The 19,793-nt window shown below is 39.0% G+C and overlaps 1 protein-coding gene across 1 annotated transcript in view; it reads right to left on the reverse strand.

Moving 5' to 3' along the window:
• AGGF1 (angiogenic factor with G-patch and FHA domains 1) overlaps nt 1-14,121 on the reverse strand; it is a 28,987-nt gene extending 14,866 nt beyond the window's left edge. The window contains exons 1-5 of the mRNA XM_044446292.1: nt 13,740-14,121; nt 8,625-8,727; nt 7,855-8,045; nt 6,278-6,427; nt 5,121-5,309 (exon numbers count right to left, since the gene is read on the reverse strand). Coding sequence (XP_044302227.1) covers nt 5,121-5,309; nt 6,278-6,427; nt 7,855-8,045; nt 8,625-8,727; nt 13,740-13,886 — 780 coding nt within the window. The 5' untranslated portion in view covers nt 13,887-14,121. The remainder of the gene's footprint in view (nt 1-5,120; nt 5,310-6,277; nt 6,428-7,854; nt 8,046-8,624; nt 8,728-13,739) is intronic.
• Between the last annotated feature and the right edge of the window lie 5,672 nt (nt 14,122-19,793).

Genomic DNA, 19,793 nt, shown 5'->3' on the forward strand with positions numbered 1-19,793 from the left:
ATAGTTCAATAACATGTCCTACAGCACACAATAATTTGTCCCAAAATAAAAGGGGAGGGCCCTTTGGGCTTTGTATATGAAGAAAATCAAACCCACAGCACCTTTTCAAGTTACAAGGTATAAGAAATTAAGAAATTCCACATGAAACAACACTTTTTAAACAATTATAGATATTCCCTTTTCACCATATATTTGAAATAAAAATCATTAGTTATATGATTATTGTTTAATTGTATCCTATGTATTTTATACTGTTTTAGCATTTGTAAGCTGCCCAGAGAACCTTTGGGTTAAGGAGCAGCATGGAAATGGAAATAAAATAAAATAAAATCATAAATAAAAACAGAAGACTCATATTTTGTTGAAAAAATACATAATCATGCAGGAAGCTTTCTGGATTCACCGACCTGGAAAATGCAGGATCTGCTGAGTTAGCATTATTTACAATTGTACTTGCGGGGTGGGGGGAAAACTGTTGTGAAAACCTATCAAAGTCTTTCTCAGTAATAGATCTGTACAGCTTTTTGCTTTCCAATATAGTTTGCCACATGTCTTCCCCTCATGGGAAAGTAGATATGACACAATACTTGAAGTGCCTTCTAGCCTCCTCCTATTTTATTTTTGCTCCTGTGGCCTTTCTTTTGCACTATTTTCACTACAATTAATATAGTCATTTTTAATTACAGCAAAAGCATATAGTGACAAAGAGCTGGCACAATCACTGTTGCATTCCATCCTATTTAGAAACAGTGGATACAGAGAGAAACAGGAGCATTTACATCACCTGGAAAAGTGTTAGAGTTGCCTGTGTGACAAACAGAAGCAGTGTCCCCACAATGTTATTTAAACCATGTAGGTCATCAAGAAAAAAAAGATAAATTTAAAATCATTGGTCTAACAAAGTTTATCCATTTGAAATTTATATATTTCTGAAGCTATCATACATTCTAAGTGGTTGCTCAGTCTAGCCATTAGAACATCTTGGTTTGCAATTATTGCAATTGCTTTTTGCCTAAAATAATAATTTAGGACCACTGGCCGTGTGACACATGCCTTTATTTTGTAGAATTATTTCTACTCATGGAAAAGCAAGACACCTGACAAGTAGTTTCAATCCTAGGCACCTTTACTTGAACAAATTGAACCAAATGCAGTATATGAGTCAGAAAGTGACTGTCCATGCACTTAAGTTGGCAGTAAAAAAACGCTATAACCAAATACACTGCAAAAGTCATGTAATTAGGTATAAAATCAGAGAATAAGAGGATGGCACCCATTATATAAATACACGAACAACTATGCTGTCTTATGATGGAAAATGTCTCTTTTTATAAAGAAAAACAGTCTTTCATAAGAGACTCACTGTTTGGATTAAGTTCAGAGTTCCTTTTAAAAGTGAGATTTGCTATAGCTAAACCTATGGCACACTGAAACAATTCCCAATCAATTATATCAAATTCATAATTAAGATTTATCCTCAATTTTATCTTGATGCAAACAACTGTAAGTATCCATAGACACCATGTGTTCGGTGTCACAACTCTTCTTTCACCTGAAATTGCCAATCCAGAAGATATGATTGCCATGTTTCTGTCAACTAATATACCTAAAGATGAACAGCAGTAAACAGTAAATAAATGATGCAATGTAAACATGAAGTCTATGTCAAGGATACAATGGAAGCACCTTGCTTCATGACTAAATTGTTTCCAAATTATACAGACTTCTGTAAATAAAACCCAAAACCCAAATGTTACCATTTCCCTTTCTTTCATAAACATAAATGCAGCATGGCCACTGAAACATGATTATCTCTGCAGCCAAGACACTAAGTCTTGTCTTAACTCCAACTCAAAGCCACAAGAGTGTCATTGAACCAGATTTGGTACCTATTCAGAAGTCCCTTTCTCAGCACACCAGCAGCCACAGACACTATTGATCCTTCCCTAAAGCAATAAAAACAATGAAGCAGATTCTTTGTATAACATCAAAGAAGAAACCAAGACCGTAAAGACTGGATCTCTCCATTTGCTAGACAGGTTTCAGAAGAGTAAATCATTGTCTGCGTTATTACAACTAAACTCTTCATTTACAGCACTGGATTCATAAACTATTTCAAACAACTATAAGACTGACAGGATTCAAACAACTCAACTGAGAAGGCCCAAGAATTCTTGACTACCATATATACTGATGAGTCAACACACAGAGGGTCACATATTTATCTGTTCTGTCTATATGTAGGTTGATACTGGAGTTGTAGTGGAGAATAGCTCTTCAGGACCTTCATGACAGACAGATCACTAATTGGCTAATGTTCAGATTCTGATAGCTCATGATTTTACACTGAGTAAGTTCAACTGCCCAGCATGACTTTTAAAAAGAATCTTGGGCAGTACAATCCTTTTTACTGAAGGGATAATAAACACATCCTTTCAGGAAGGTAATACAGTATTTGGCTCTGTCTAAAGTAGCTGTCATTTGTTCTTTACTTCAGCAATCAGTGAATAAGGATGACCCCTCTAAAGTATTATCCATTCTGCACTTCCTGAGTCAGGTGATGGATGTGCAGTTGCATCACAAATTCAGCCATTCTTGGAGGATGCTAATTTGGATCATCCATTCTAATCTGGTATCTGGCCTGGTCATGGGACTAAGAGCATTATTGGCTGTTGTGGGCTTTTTTTTATCTAGACCTATCAGAAACTCACAACATTCTATTGGACAATCTGCAATATTAACTGGATACACAATATGGATTTGTTTTTATACTCTGGCTAGAGATGCTGTAGAAGAAACACAGCTTTGAAAAGTGAGGATAAAGCTGTGAATAGATACTGGTTTCTGTTAACCAATGCCTCCCCACATCCTTAGGGTAATTCCTTGATGAAACTAATCCTAATCCAGCATTGGAAGTTTGATAGCATTTGGAGAAGAAAAGAAGGAAGCATCTTTCCTTAGTTCCATTGAAGTCAAACTTGTAAAACTGACTAGTCTGGATTCCCTAAGGGAAACATTTGTACTTTTCCTTCAAGCCTTTTTAAACCCACAAACTTGACCAGAGACCTCAACAGACTAACCGCCCATGCCCTGCCCAACAAACAAGCATCTTATTACAACAAGCAATAATGGCTTCAATGTTGCCATCATGTCCTTGAAAATCTCATCTACATGCAGTCTGAAAGACAAAGTGGTACAGACTGTTCTTCCATTGTAATAAATAAATGCAGCTAATTGTCTGGAAGCAGTTATGGAAAAACTGCTATCAACACTGATTAATTTTTTCTTCTTTACACTCAAAAAAATGAAATGCAGCATTCAGTAAATAACAGAAAAATAACTAGTACCTGTTCATTTTTATATACACTGTTGAAATCTTACTTAAAACAGCCAGGTGTAATGTAAACCACTTTTTATAGACAAAGTTTTGTGTGTTTTATCATTTGCACTATTTATTGTATGGCATGATTATCATTATTGTTATCATTATTAAAACCAAACCCTAATTACACTGACTTGCCAAGACAGGCAAGCACTACAGAATCCAGTTATTAATATTTGTGAACTTCAGAGGTCCTTCTTACACTCTTTATCCACCCAGGTTCTTATATGAAGAATAGTAATTGAACCAAAAACCCATGCAGTGAAAAAATAGCCACAACTGCTGTTACTTAAAAGCTTGTTGAAAGTACTAGAGAAGAGCTTGTACAGTGCTATTACAGCTAAAGTCTATAGCAAGTTTTGCTGCCACTTGAAAGAACTCCATTAGTGGTATTTGAGACCATGGAATGTTATACTTGGATGCTACCTATAGTTTCATTTTTCTCACACAAGGCTCTAGAACAAGATCAAAAATAGCCCTCTCATGAGCTGAATGTCCCTTTCCCATGCAGAAGGGCACCTGTGGATTAAACTTATTTCTGCACAGAACTTTAATTGAGTAATATATCAGTATTAGCATTAACACTAGTACTACTTTCCTACTCTTCAGCTTGAAGAATGAGCCTTATCAGGGATATCCAGAAGGGATGAGCAAAACATAGCCTATTACTCAATACTGATTTAAAACATTTGCATATTGCCTTTTTTTCTAATAGATTCCAAAGGGGTGAACAGCTATAATACTCTAAATCTACAATAAATCCATAACATGGGAAAATGTCCTAATTTGGCACCAAATAGAATTTAATGTAGGCAGCAGACACACATCTTTAGAGATGATATTCCATAAGTGAAGCACAACTGAAAAGCTTTTTCTTTTGCTGTTTCATAGCACACTACCAATAAGGAAGGCACTTGGAAAAGTGTTTCAGCACAGTTTATTCAATATTTAATGATGCATCTCCTTTGTGAGCAATAAATATTGCACTGAAACTTTAGAACAGCCTTTCTATATTTGGGGATCCATAAACTGTCTTGCGATTTTGTAACCAATCTTTGTTTTAATAGTCAGCTATCCTTAGAGCTGAACACCTCTTACAGGCTGAGGTACCACAAGCAAATAGGCAGCAGTTCATTCAATAAGAGTCTTGCTGTTCAGTTAGGTTTGACTTCCAAAGGCAGCGCTTATCCACTCATTTTGGTGAGTGCTTATTTCAGTGTTTCTGTGTGCATGACCTTTGCTCATTTTTGCAAGGAAGGATAATCCATGAACACATACCCCCACCCAAGCTACTTATAATCCTGCAGAAAAGGATGACTGTAGTTCATCTCCTCTACTTCACCCCACTTTCCAGTATGATCTTCAGCTTTTCTGGAGGAGATTCACGAATGAAGGATCCCCTAAGTTTTGCAAGTGCTAGCACTTGAGGAACTGCTTACATGGGGAGGGGAATCCCCATTGACAGGAATAAATGCCCTCTGATAGGCTGCCTGATCTATTCCAATTAAAATTTCCATTTTTCAGGTGGGATTTGAAAGGGGCTGAAGAGTTCTGTTTGGACAGGAACATCTACACCTATGTCATATCTATATCCCTTTTAGACTGTCCTAGGAAAAAAAGGAAAAATGTAAACTTCTAAACAGTTTATTCTTACCAGTTATCAGAAAGGTTCTCATTTTCATGTAAGTGTACCACAGGCCACATTTTAATGTATTAAAATCAGTTGTTGAGATGATACCTTATGTTCATTTGCCTTAGGCAAGTCTACTTCTTTTCTTCTCTTCTTTCCTTTTCTTTCTTTGCATTGCTGAGTAGTTCCAGTTCCATAAGCCTGCAGATCCACTCGTGAATGGAACTGATATCGACCACTCTCAATATCACAATAATAATAAAATCCAGTAGATGGATCATAATACAATTGGTTTTCCTTTAACAAGATGAATACAGCACATCTGTTAAAACTACATAAACAGGCTCTTCAATAAAATGCAAAGATCAAAAGTGAAAGTATGTCAATGTTTAGAAAAGGAAATAGAAAGTTACCAAGAAGAAAGGAAGAAAGAAATTAATAAAAACCATAAAGTCTTCCATATACCAGCTGAGAGTTTATCATATATTATATATTTCACATACATAAGCAAATGCACGTATGTACGAGTATCTATATCTGTACTGTTTAAAAGATCAGATATCCCAAGCAATCAAGAGATTGCTAAAATAAAATATGCATATATATGCTTTTTCTTCTGCATGAATACAAAGAATGTTTAGCAAAGAAGTAGAAAAGTATGAATAAAAGCAAACAAAATAGATCTGGGCAAATTCTGCTAAAACTGAAGTATGTTTTAGTCAATCAGACTTTGGGATTCAAGTGCAGTGAGTACTTTAAAACTGTAAGTGCCTTGCAGCAAAATATGGTACCTAAGATTCATCAGCAGGATGGAGGCAATTTGCAGCAATTCCTTCTCCCGCTGCAGTCCATTCTGTCACCTTCCCTGCTGTTCCAAAGTTCCTCAACCCTCCACAGCAAATGAAGGCAGTTAGCAGGATGAAGCAGGAATCACCAAAAAAACCACTTCCTCCTCTATTTTGCTGATGGAAGCAAACTGAACTAAACATTCTTCAATCAGCAGACTATACTGGCTAGATACAGTATTAATATGAATATTATCCATTACTTTAAGGGAAGAAATATTCACAGTTAAATCAGAAAGTATTTCTTTATGGAGCCGGGGATTAGACTAGATGGCCCGGGAGACCCCTTCTGACTTGCTCTGTTTCTGTGTTTCTCTGTATTTCTCAGCAGATATGATATTAACAATTCCTATTAGTAGCTTATGTTAGCTGATAAATATGTATTTATTTTATGTGATAAAATATCATGTAAATATTTACCGAATTATAATAGAATCCAGTACTATGGTCAAAATATAATCCGGTGTTTTCATCATATATAAATCCTGTTTGTGATACAGCAGCCTCTGCAGCAGCTCTCAAACTTTCTGCTAATGTACCTTCTTCTGTTAATAAAAGATCTTCAGGTTTCTAAGACAAAGAGACACAAATAATGATATTTATGTAGCACTTTGAAGTGCACAATATATTTTGCTTTTTTAATTCATAGTCATTATAATCATTACACAGCTATCTCATACTATAGATGTGGAATAGCAGCACAGGATAGTGATCTGTTCAAGGCAATGATTCCTTCCCTTACTTAACACCCAATTCCAGGCACAAGGCTTTGCTCACTGGAAGTTAATGAACTGGTTTACATGATAGAGGAAGAAAAATAAGTTACCAAGTGTTGGTGGTAAACTGCCAAATTACCATACCTACCCCTATCATGATAGTTTATCATGCTGTCCAAACCCAGCAAGGTTAGGGGCAACTGGGTTATAAATCAAATGGAATCCATGGCTTGTTCTACATTTGTGAGGTGCTTTGTAAACAGCTTTTATTTCCCACCCTTATAGGATTCAGATTGCACAATGAATCATACTCAATAAGGATAATATGGCAATTTGGTGGTATGACTAGCGGCTTATTTTCCTTCCCTGTGATGGCTTATTTTCCTTCCCTGTGATGGCTTATTTTCTCTTCCCAACTGTGCAGACCTAATCATTATCTTCCAATGGGCAGAGAAACTAGGGCCTCACTCAGTAGGGAATTGTTGCCTTTGCACAGGTCGTTAGTGCTGCGCAAACTCATCCATTGCCAGATAGAAATTGGGAAGCTCCCTTTTTCACATTATAAATGATTACACTAATTTGATTTGAATTTAAAATTTGAATCCCATCCCATTTCCCTTTTAAAAAAAAACTAATTCTGCATGAAAATGTTATGGAATCAGATTAATAAAACTGGTGCTCATACCAAGAACACTATGTATTTAAGCAAAGATCAACTTACATAGCAGAAAAAGTATACTTTGAATACAATTCTTAATACTGAACCCTTCAGATATACAATATATAATTGAAACATAGGGATAGGGGCAGTCATCAATGCAGTGGGGAGCTGCTAAATGGTGTTAAGAGGCTTTTGGAGGCAGGGAACAACCTTGTCCTCCAGTGGTGGAGCAATACAGCTGAAAAACAAATTGAAACACAAGTGGGCAAAGGCTAGCTGGATAGCTCTGTCTCTTATCTCACTTAATATTCCATTGTTATCTAAAGCAGCATGATCAGGCTGTTGTAAACCACCCAGAAAACTTTGGCTGTGAGGCAGTATAGAAATGAAATAAATAATAACAACTATAAAAACAGAGAAACTATCAAAAGGCACTCCAGTGTACTGTACAGAGAATTTGTCTCGGACAAAGGGTGCTTGGGTCCAAGAATACTCACTTGGCCATTAAACTCACTTGCACCAGGACTGTCATGAGAATAAAATGGCACAATCATGCACACCATCACCAACTCCTTGGAGGAGGGACAAGATATCAGTTTCATAAACAAAATGCAGCTTACCTGCATATCATGAATTACATCATCCTGATCCTCCGGCTCATCATGTTTTGCACCATTAACATCTGGATGATCACCTAATTGTAACTGGTCTACACAATTAGGATCTGATCTTTCACTATGATTACATGGCTGTATTGGTGATCTGAGTAAATCATGAGGATCAGAACTGTTGTAATAATTATAATAATAATCTGTAAGAAGTTATAAACACATTAGCAACGCTACTTATAAAATAATGTTCTGTAAAAATGCATATCTTGCTCTTCTATTGCCTGTGTACCACATTACATTTACATTATTCCTTTTCACGTGGAAGTCCCCTTTAATAAAGCTCCACATGAAACATGCCTGTCTGAGTTTTAAGCTCAGGAAGAATTTTGATACACATACAAAAATTGTGTAACATGATGTCCTGCAACAGCAGGGGGTTGGACTCAATGGCCTTTATGGCCCCTTCCAACTCTTCTGTTCTATGATTCTATGAATGTGTCAGGGGATTGCTACTTGTTAAATAAAATCGCATCCCATTGGGTATTTCCTGCTTTGTTGTGGTGGCTAGGAAACTAGCTAAAATTGTCACTCAGCGTTAAATTTGCAACGCTCTTATTGTACAACAGAGCAGTACTGCAGGATCCGGAGAGCACCCAGCTTGGAACTTGGGGAAGATGACGATGCCCCGACCATCCCACAGGGACAAGGCAATGAGATGAATGTAGTGCACAGATCTGTTATACTATTTTAATTATCGTTGAAGTTGCATCATTTGCTACCTGTGTGCAGCCATGCAGCACAGTTTTCAGTTTGTATTTCTATGCTGGATGTTGTCTTCTCACTTCTTTCACCATCATTGATTTTCTTATTCAATTCTTCAACCTACAAAACAAAAAATTTAAGTTGGACCTGCAAACAAAAAATTGTAACGTACCCTTTTCTTTCAACAGAAATAGCAGCAGAGAGAATCTGCATGCACCAGAGAGATTATGGGAAGAGGAGACGAGGTCACCACAAGCAGCACAGAAGTCAGACTTCAACAAACCAGCTCAAGAAAGTGGCCCACACACCTAAAGTCTTGCAAAAATCAATAAATCTGCTTCTTCTTACATAATAGATCAACAGGATTCTCCAGTTGTAGTGACCTACAAAGGGTGTGCTGCCAACAAAAGTGCATATAGTCAAGGCTATGGTTTTCCAGTTGCAATCTATGGCTGTGAAAGCTGGACCATAAGGAAGGCTGAGCACCAAAGAATTGAGGCCTTTGAATTGTGGTGCTGGAGAAGACTCCTGCGATTCCCTTGGACTGCAAGGCAATCAAACCGGTCAGTCCTAGAGGAGATCAACCCTGACTGCTCTTTAGAAGGTCAGATACTGAAGATGAAACTCAAATACTTTGGCCACCTAATGAGAAGGAAGGACTCAATGGAGAAGAGCCTAATGCTGGAAACAATTGAGGGCAAAAGAAGAAGGGGACGGCAGAGGATGAGGTGGCTGGATGGAGTCAATGAAGCAGTCGATGTGAGCTTAAGTGTACTATGGGGGATGGTGGAGGACAGGAAGGCCTGGAGGAATGTTGTCCATGGGGTCGCAATGGGTTGGACACGACTTCACGACTAACAACAACAACAAGGGTGTGCAATGTTTGTTTCCTCCCTGAGATTACAGGGCATATACCTGCAATAAATGTTAGTGGGCTGAAATATCAGAAGGTGAGAGTACTTGAGCAATGGGTATCTACCCTCCACGGAATAAGAGAAAGTGAAAAGTTATTGGACAGAACAGTGGAACTTCAAGAACAAGAGCCACCAGAGATGGAAATGCAACAGCAGCTTGAAGCAAATATGAAAATTGCTGATTTGAGGAAACTCAATGAAGAGGAAACTCCCTAGAGAAGAGTAACAGGAGAAGAAGAACCTGAAGACACTCTGCTCCAGTGGAACCACTAGAACTAACTAACCACTTTCAGATACTGGCAGATGAGATTAGAGGACAGCCTACATAGGAAGAATTACAAAATAACATGTGCAACAGTGAGTATGATGCAGAAAGACAGTTGACCAAGAAAAAAAGAGTACTCATTGTGGGAGTTTCCTTGTTGCATGGAACTGAAACTCAGCTGTGTTGTGATGACCCATGGATTCATCAGTTATACTGTCTTCCTGAAGCTTGGATTAGAGATGTCTGAAAGATTGCCAGAACTCATAAAGCCCACAGACACTTATCATTTTCTTCTAAGCCACATGGGGACAAAGGATACTACCAAACAGGGCTACAAAGAAATCTTATCAGATTTTGAAGCTGTGGGAAGGAAACTCAATAACTTTGAGGCCCAGACAGTCTTCTCTTTTATCCTCCCAGTTCTTATAAGAGGCACAGAAAGGGAAAGGAAAATACTCCAAGTGAGCTGTGAAGGTGGTGCTGACATGTGAGATTTTGATTCTGGGAACCACAGACTACAGTATTTGGATGACAGACTGCTGGCAAGGGAAGGATTTTATCTCACCAGAGCTGGAAAGAATATGTTGGCCACAGCAAGAAAAATTCATCAGAAGGGCTTTAATGAAGGCTTATGCAGCATGACAAGAGAAGAGCTCTACTCCTGCCACAAATAGTCCTTTCAACAATGTAGGAAAGAAGCCACACCACAGAGCACATGGGTTTCAATGCCTATGCAGTATGGGAAACGAACAGGATGAACTCGGACTGTTAATACAAATGGGAAATATGATTTAATAGGTATTACTGAAACTTGGTGGGATAACTCCCATGACTGAAATATAGCAACTGAAGGATATAACTTGTTCAAAAAGAGCAGAAGGCACAATTATAAATAATTTCAACAAAAACAAAATATAACTGAAAACAGAAGAAACCAATGTGGTTCCAGAAAAAAACTCTGAGTTGACCTAAAAACAAAAAAATGACATGTATAGGAAAGGGAAGAAAGCCAGGTGACAAAAGAAAAGTACAGACAGGTTACACAGAAGTGCAGAAATGAGATCAGGAAAGGCAAAGCTGGGAATGAGCTATGGCTAGCAAGGCACACTAAAAAGTGCAAACAAGCTTTTTTCAGCTATGTTCACAGAGAAAATAGATGGAAATCAATAAGAAATCAGTAACAGAAGACAAAGAAAAAAAAGTAGTATTCAATTTTTACTTTGGCTCTGTCCTTTCCCCAAAGCAGGTCTATGACCACCTTGGCAGGAATGAAGTACAAATGTAAGGGTCAAGATTGAAGATTGAAATTAAAAACAAGTCATCAAGAATCACCACATTTATTTGAGTAAGTTCAAATTTCCAGGGCCTGATGAACTGCATCTTATAATAATAAAGGAACTGGCAGAATAACTCTCAGAACTACTGATAATAAAGATATAATTATCTTTGAGAAATCATTTATTTGTTTAAAACTGTTCTATATCGTCCCATCACAGATGTCTTGGGATGGTTTGCAACACCATTAATAAAACAGAATAAAAACAGAAATAAGAATAGGAGTAGCACAGCATCCAATGTTAAGTATAAAACCTCCAATTAAAACAAATTAGCAATTAAAATATTGGGAGAATAAAAAGGGTTTTGCCTGATGCCGAAAGGAAAGAAGCATTGGCACCATGCTTCTCTGGGGAGCGTGTTCCACAGTTGGGACGCCACCGCAGAGAGGCCTTCCTCTGGGTAGTTGCCCTCCTGATCTCTTTCAAGGACGGCTCCTGGAGGAGGGCCTCTAACACTAATCATGGAGGATGGATGACATGCCAGATGACTGGAGGAGGGTTAATGTTGTCCCTATCTTCAAAAGGGGCAAAAGGGAGAATCCTGGGAACTACAGATCATTTAGTCTGACATAAATCCCTGGGAAAATTCTGGAGCAAATACTAAAGAAGTCATGATGTAAGCACCCTGAAAGCAATGGAGTAATTACTAAATTGCTACTAATTAATTTTTTATGATTTTCATTTTTACATTGTATTTTAATAAATTTTAATTGATATTTTAAAACTTCTATAGCTATTCTTATTGTAATACTGTTGTATTTTATGGAATCTTTTATTTTATTGTTGATTTTTAATGGAATGTACACCACCCAGAGAACCTGGGTGTAATTTGGGCTTTATGTTGCAGTATATAAATTTAAATAATAAAATAAATAATTTTAAAAGCCAGCACAGATTTCTCAAGAACTAGTCTTGCCAGACTAATATGATCTCATCATTCACCAAAAAAAAAAAAAAAAAAAAAGGCAAATGTTTGATTGGCTAATCTCCCTTGTGAACTGTGGCAATCCTGTGGACATAATATATCTTGATTTCAGTAAAGCTTTTGACAAAATGCCCCACGACATTCTGATCAGCAGATTAACTAAAAGTACGCTAGGTGGAACAACTATCAGGTGGATCCATAGATGGCTATGGAATCAGGCTCAGAGAGTGCTTCTCAATGAAATCTTCTTAGACCACGGAGGGGTAGCGAGTAGGGTATCACAGGACTCATCCTCAGCCCAGTGCTCTGTAACATTTTTATTAATGATGCGGATGAATTGTGAAGGAAATGCTGATCATATTTGCAGATGTCACAATATTGGGTGCAACAGCTAATATCCTAGTAGACATAGACAGAAATCAAAAATCAAAGTGATCTTGACAGGCTGGAGCACAGGGCTGAAAGCAACAGAATGAAAATCAACAGGAAAAAATCACTTTCTACATCTAGAAAAAGGGAACCAACTACACAGTTACAAGTTGGGAGATACTGGACTCAACAACACTACAAGTGAGATGGATCTTGGGAAATGTTTAAAAAGAGAACACGGAATATTCAGGCAGAGAAGTACAATTCAAGAGGAAGATAGTTGCACAGAGTAAGTGAATGAGTTTAATTTACTGACATCTATTGATTTGTTAAATGCCTGCCCTACTTTCTCTGAACTGACAATCTTTTTGCACCATGCATTTCAGTATTAAGAGTTCTACCAGTTGCCACATGATTTAAGGAGGCATGGCATAAGCAATTGGTCAGTTAATGTCTGGGTTAAATATAGAGAGAAAAGGACCTAGGTTACAACTCAATATCCAAGGAAGGATTTGAAAATAAATAGTAATCTAGAATGTCAGATCTGTGCCTGTCCATACAGCCACTTCCATATTTTAATGGGAGTCAGCTTAGGCCAAGCAGGAACCAGTAATGCATTCTTGTTGGACTAGGACCAGGAGGACCAAGATTCAAAGCCTCACCAAACATGAGGCTCACTTAGTCACCACAGCCCAATCACCATCTCTCAGCTTAACCTACCTTACAGGGCTGTTTGTTGGGCTATGGAATTTTTATAAAATTTCACACCAGAGCAACTTGAAGGTCAAGATACAAGAATTATTAAATAAAGCAAAGGATACTTAGGAAGAGTCACCCTTCCTCTGGCAGTTGTTAAAGCTTTTAATTTTAATAACTATCTGACGGGTAAAAACCTATGCATTATTTTCCAGGATGGAAAATAAAGTGGTTAAGGAAAGCTACACTGGTGTGTTATCCTGGTCAGGACATTGGGCTGGCTCTCAAAAGTTCTGGGTTCTAGTCCCCGCTCAACTGTAAAGCTCACTGGATGGCTCTGGGCCAGTCATTGACTCTAAGCCTAGCCTAACTCTTAGGGTTGTTGTTTTAGGATAACATGCAAGAGTAGCCCATACAGGTCCTCTTGAGTTCCGTAAAAGAGGAAAGGGGGGCATAAATGTAATAACAGGCAAGCTGCTTGCCATCAAAGAAGCAAATTAAGAGGAGCGCGAGTGGACTGGAGGGGCGTCCTGTGGAGAGAGCCTTGTGAGGAGGGCAGCGCTGAGGGGCGGCATCGCTTCTATCCCCACTGACCTCTCCGTCCCTCGCTCCCACCCGGCCCGCACCTGTCTCCGTAACTTGGCAGCGCTGGCCTGGGCTTTGAGGCGCAGCTTCTTCTCCCGCTCCAGGCGGCTCTGACAGGCGCCCAACTCCTCCTCTAGAGCAGCCACCTTTTCCCGCAGGCTCACCACCTCGGCGGCCGCCTCGGCCATCCTCCACGGCCCTACGCGGAGCGGGCTAGGGGCTCCTCAGCAGCCGGCGCAGGGGCGCAAGCGCCGGGCGAAACCGGACGACGGAACCGAGCAGCAGCACCGGCCGCGGCCCAGCGCCGCTGACCCCCCGGCGTCCCTCGCAGCCATGGCAGCGGCCGCGCGGGCGAGCAGGTGGACCACGCCCCCACCCGTCCGTTCCCGCTCCCTTCGCGAGTCCCTCTCACATGGGCCGTCTGAGAAAATAGTAACAATTAAAAAAACTTTCTCGGGGACATCTGATGGCCCGGATGTTATTCCTGAGGGAACAGGAAGTGACGCCATATTGGAGAGGAAAGAAGGGAAGCTCATAGATATAAATAGGTTCAAAACTGTATAGAACGATACGGGGGTCTGAAAATTAATTCGTATAATAAAACGATGCATTTATTAGAATGGAAGTGCATTATGGAACGGTCGGAAGCAAACTTTAAAAAAATATTTGGTGGACTGTGTCAGAGCTATGCTGATCCAGTAGTACAGCTAGGGCAGGACATCGAGCCAAAGTCCAGGGTTCTCCAGCTGGGGCGGGGTCTCCAAATGAGAGTTGTGGGTGAGAAAGGCATGAGAGAAGTAGAAGCAAACTGCAGTTGAATCCTGTGGTTATGAAGGTGCTAAATTTAAGTGTGTGTAAAATGTGAACCTGTATGCATAGAAGTGTTTTTTCTTTTTCTTTTCAAATCAGATTGTTCGAATATACCAGGGATGTAGGAAGTATGGAATGGAGTGGTTGGAATGGAAGAGCAATAAATGTTAGTTACGTCCTTAACAACTGAACAACTGAACTTAACAAAGTCCTCTCTCTGTATAATGGTTAAAGCCAGGGTCAGAACTTGCTTAAGCTACACCGCTATGCTGGTCCGTGGGGGTGGGGATATCCAAAGTCATAGGCAATACCATTATTTGCAAGAATGCTAACCAAAATTCTACACGAATGTGCGAACTTTTGAGTTCTCCAGAGCTTTTCATCAGCCTAGGTACTAGGAAAAGAATTAGAAAAGTCTGCAAATGTTTTGGCTATAAGATCTGCAGTTTAGATAGATCCAGATTACTACCTGATACCTGAAATGTCTACCACTGATAAATTCATTCAGACTGTAGATCTCAATTTTCAGAATGGGGCTAAAGTGTAGACTTCATAACTGGAGCATCTGGCAAAATTTATGGAATTTTCTGTGCCTTCCCCTATGCCTTGCTTTTAACCAGACCTATCCTGTTCTAGGAATGAGTGTTCTGACACATTTCTAGGGTTGTTTGACCTGTCTTGTTCTTGCTTCGTTAGTAGAGGGTCCCTCTGATTCAACAGAAACCATGAAAGTACAGCTCTCAGAGTTGTTTTATATATGTACAATGAATAATGTTTATTTAATGGAATTAAATACTACTACTACTAATAATTAATAAATAGAATCATACCTTACAAGACATGGATATGACATTTTGGAGGGCTTTCATTTATGCAGTTGCCATAAATTGGAGACATCTTGACAGCACATAACAATAAAACATACCTTTCTTCTTAGAACATCCCAGCTAACAAACAACATACGTAGAAATAGTAACACTAAATGGATAACACTAAAACAATGATAAAATAAAGCTAAAACATTTATAAAAGCCAGTCAGATTTTTTAATGTGCTGTGAGGGAATAATTATTCTTTTATCCATTGAGTGTTGGTTTCTTCTACCTTCAGATGTCTTGGTGGTTCCATCAGTATCCAGTAGGTGGTGGTGATGTATTGTTAACCTATGATTTTGGAATCTTCACACAACTCAGTGGCTTCCTGCTAACTACTATTCTTTAAGCAGTATCCATTTCAAACCAGCAAGTAATATTATCTTAAATTAGAAATTATATTGCAAGAATAAATTATATAGATTATGTGCTTATCTTTGAATGTACTAATTATTCAAATATACAGGAGCTGTACCTGTTACTTCCATGTGTTTCTCCCCTAAGCCTTTCATAAGTTTCCTTCCCACCTACAGCAGCAAACTGGGAGAAGGATAGACCAAAATGATCCAAAGAAAGTCAAGCAGAACTCAGGAGCAAACAACTTTATCTCAGACTTTGCTAGTGTGTTTCAAGTTACAAGCTAGTGATGTGGGAGAAATGTTGCAGCTTTGTTCATTCTTTTAAACACTTGTTCCTTTGCTTGCAACCTGCCAACTCAAGAAAGAGCTCTTGTCCACAAAATTATGCAGATATGAATATATTTGAATTATAATGCTTTACAGTCTAATAGTTAATTGATGCATGCTATTTTTGTGAAAGATTTCTTTTTGCCATCATCCACTCTGAGACTTAACTGAGTTTAATTTTATAATTAACAGATAATTCTGTAGTTTTTGAAGTCACACATTTATTGCTGATGGTATTTTCCATTTTGTTGCAGTGTAACATTTGTTCACAAAACATACTTTTATCTCATTGCAGCAAGTTTGTAAGTTAATGATACTGCATAGTGATAACACATTGTAGAATTGTTAATTTGTTCTGGAAAATGAGTTTGTGATGGAGGTTACCAGTCACTATCCATCCCTGTGCCAAACATGACCCTTTGAGAAGGTGATCATGTGCATGTTTAGACAGTGTTGGGAGTTGCAGGATTTTTTAAATGTCTAAACATGCCTAGGATTGCGCTCTCAGTTGACAACCAAGAAGAACTATCCTATGCTCCCTAAACAGATTGGATCTCTGCTAAAATTAAGAGATTACCATAAGGCATGTTTCTTTGGATGGGAGGTTTGCAAGGTCACTCATCTGTTTGTGGAAACAATCAATGTATGAAACCCCATGCTGACTTGACTCATGTTATCTCTGGTAATAACAGAAGAAAGGAACATATTATATGAATATTTTTATTATCAGTTACAGCTTAAACCCCTCCTTCAAAAGAGCTAATTTATCAGAATTGGTTATACTTTTTAAAATTAGTTGCCAATATAGAAGAATTAAAGCTTGTATGCCAATGGCACAGCTACCCATAATAATAGTAATAATAACAACAATATCCTTAATTGTTCAAAGTTAGCACTTTTTGAGTTAAGCTTAGCTTAATCCACTCACTTCCCACTATCTAACTGTTTAGAAAAAGCTGTATCACTTTACTCTCTCTTTCCCACTTTCTCTGTGTGTGTGTGTGTGTGTGTGAGAGAGAGAGAGAGAGACAGAGACAGAGACATTGCAGGTTGGAACATTTCCACACACAACCCCCCCCCACCCTTCTTAGAAAGTTAGGGAGCTAGAATTTTGCCATTCTTCCCCATTTGCATTTTTAAATAGTGCCATCCCAGGAGCCATCCCAGGCTTTGCCATGTTCATTTTCTGAATATGTCACTTGACCTTCAGTGCCAGCTCCAAGCTGTAACAGTGGAAGTAACAGTGATATACTTCATGGTTGTTGTGAGGATGAGAGAGATAATACAGTCTATTGACTTGCTGAGCCATAGCTAGGAGAGACTGTAAATTGTAAACAGCTGATCCAGCTGAGGGCAGCTTTCTTCATTATGCATCTTCCAAATGGGAGATGTGGGAAAGTGGTCATTTAGATAAGACAGTATATGGGGGTGGGGGACAGGAAGCAGTGATGGCTCCTGGTTTTTGAGTGTCCTTGGACCAGGTGCCCTCAGCATGCTGCTCTTTCAGTCTGCCTTCTCAGTGCCATTGCTATTGCTTTCTTCTCTTTTCTCATCATGGCTACCACTTGCTGTCTTGACCAGTAGAGATTCAGTGTGCAAGCAAGCTGTAGCATCTGCTGCTCCTCTCTGGCAGAATGAAAGGCAGGCAAACTCACAGGTTTCAATTGGGAAGAGGAGAACATGTCCAGAGAGCTCGGCTTCTGCTGGAGTGGGCCCTCGGGAGATATCCAGTCCGACTGACTCTTGGCACTTTCTGTTCCACATGCAGAAGTCATACCTAGCACCACCATAGATTGGGGCATGTTTAGTTTCCTTGTGCCATAACTTGGGAGGTCTGGCAATGGCAGAAGCCTGTGCCCTGCCTCTCTTTCTTTCCCACTGTGGAGCCATTAAGAATAACCCTAATGGCAGTCAATAAAGCAAGAATGCCCAGATATGGAAACATAACATATCAGCTTTCACTAGACGTTAGGCAGCACCCAAACAGGAAATCTGTATCATATAATAACTACGAAACAAAACAATACATACAACAAATTAGAAGTTAGCAAGAGAAAAAGAATATAATTACTGTGCAGCAATGAATTATCAACCAGTTAATTAAATTGGGAGCTCAATTTAATTGACTCATATTTCCTGGGAAATTCAATGGGGATATCATTTATTAAGAAACAAGTGGAGATATGTCTGAGTTTATAACATTTATAGCCATTACAATATGTTAAGTATTGATTTCCTAATGTATTATTATCGGAATGTAACTTAGGGTAAATCAAGCATAAGCTATTTTAATAAGCGCTAGTTGTAAAAAGCCTTGCCCTATAGTCAATATGCATTATAATGACCTCAACGAAATAACTACTCTGAAGACGGAAAAATGGTTATCTGAGAATCCGATCCAAACAGTTTTTGGTTTGTTGTTGGTGCTGATGATTAGGGGTCCCCCACACCCCGCCTTTTGGTAGATTTTACAGAGCCGAAACTGCACTGATTTACATTTGACAAATGGTAACATTCCCTGAGAATATGACTGTACTAACATTGACTTCTCAGGGGTGCTAGCATATGGGAAAGCTCCACTGCTACCTTTAAACAATGTGTCATGTCCTAATCTAGAACCCTTTTCCATGGTATGCTGTCTTCACATATGAGGGTATATAGAGAGCACACTTATAGTTGCATTGTAAACAAGAAATAGAGTCAATGGCCAGCCAGCAGTGGGTTGCAGAATCATGTCACTTCCTGAGAATTCTTTGTTGTATGGAGATGTTCCAAGCAGTAGCTGTGGGGGCCTGATCATAAAGGGCATGTATCAGTGTTCAGGTCAGCAACATGCTGGTTTTGTACAATCAGACAGGAAACCTGCACCACATATACCTTGGTTTATGAACTTAATCCGTTCCAGGGCTCTGGTCATGACCCAAATTGGTCATGAGCCAAGTCAATTTTCCCCATAAGGTTCAATGTAAATAAGTTTAATCCATTCTGTAACTATTTTTTTAAATCACAAAAATTTGAAGAAAAGTGACAACAACAAAGATTGTGGCCATCTCCCCCACCTCCCAAGCACAATCGCAACCATCTTCACCCCCCAGCACGACCGTGATCGTGCCTGTTATCCCTACACGAGCGTGACCATGTTCGCGGCCATAGAAGGGCGCGCTTGGGGGGAGAGATGGGCATGATCGCCGGGCATCCCCCCCCCCCCAGCATGCCTGGGATTGTTACCCGATGCAGAGTTCGCGACCTGAGAAAAAAATTATCAGAAATTTCTGTTCACGACCCTATTTGGTCATGAACTGAGGCATTTGTGAGCCAAGGTACCACTATGATTTAACTGATGGACTTGGAACATCCTACCAGGGTTGTGCACCAACTGCAAAATTAGTTTTAGACCTTGATTTGGTGATTTGGAAAATAGATGGATTTGTTGTTGTTGTTGTTGTTGTTTATTGCTTTTCTGATTAAGAGACCATCCAAATTATTCAGGTCCAAATTGTAATTTGGAAATTTATATCTTATTTATGGATATTGTCTTATATTAACAGTCATTTAACAAATCAACAGATGACTATATCCTTTTTCTTTTTGCCCAAACTTGATTCAATTCAAAGTAGAGAAGTTCTTGCATGTTTTTAACACCTCTCTTGCATACACTCTCACTTGAGAATAAGTGCACGTGGTTCTGGTTTGCCCTGGGACCAGCGGACACATGAGGGGGACTGGAC

Source organism: Varanus komodoensis, unplaced genomic scaffold (assembly GCF_004798865.1).
Source record: "Varanus komodoensis strain SLA01 unplaced genomic scaffold, ASM479886v1 scaffold5, whole genome shotgun sequence".
NCBI lineage: Eukaryota > Metazoa > Chordata > Lepidosauria > Squamata > Varanidae > Varanus > Varanus komodoensis.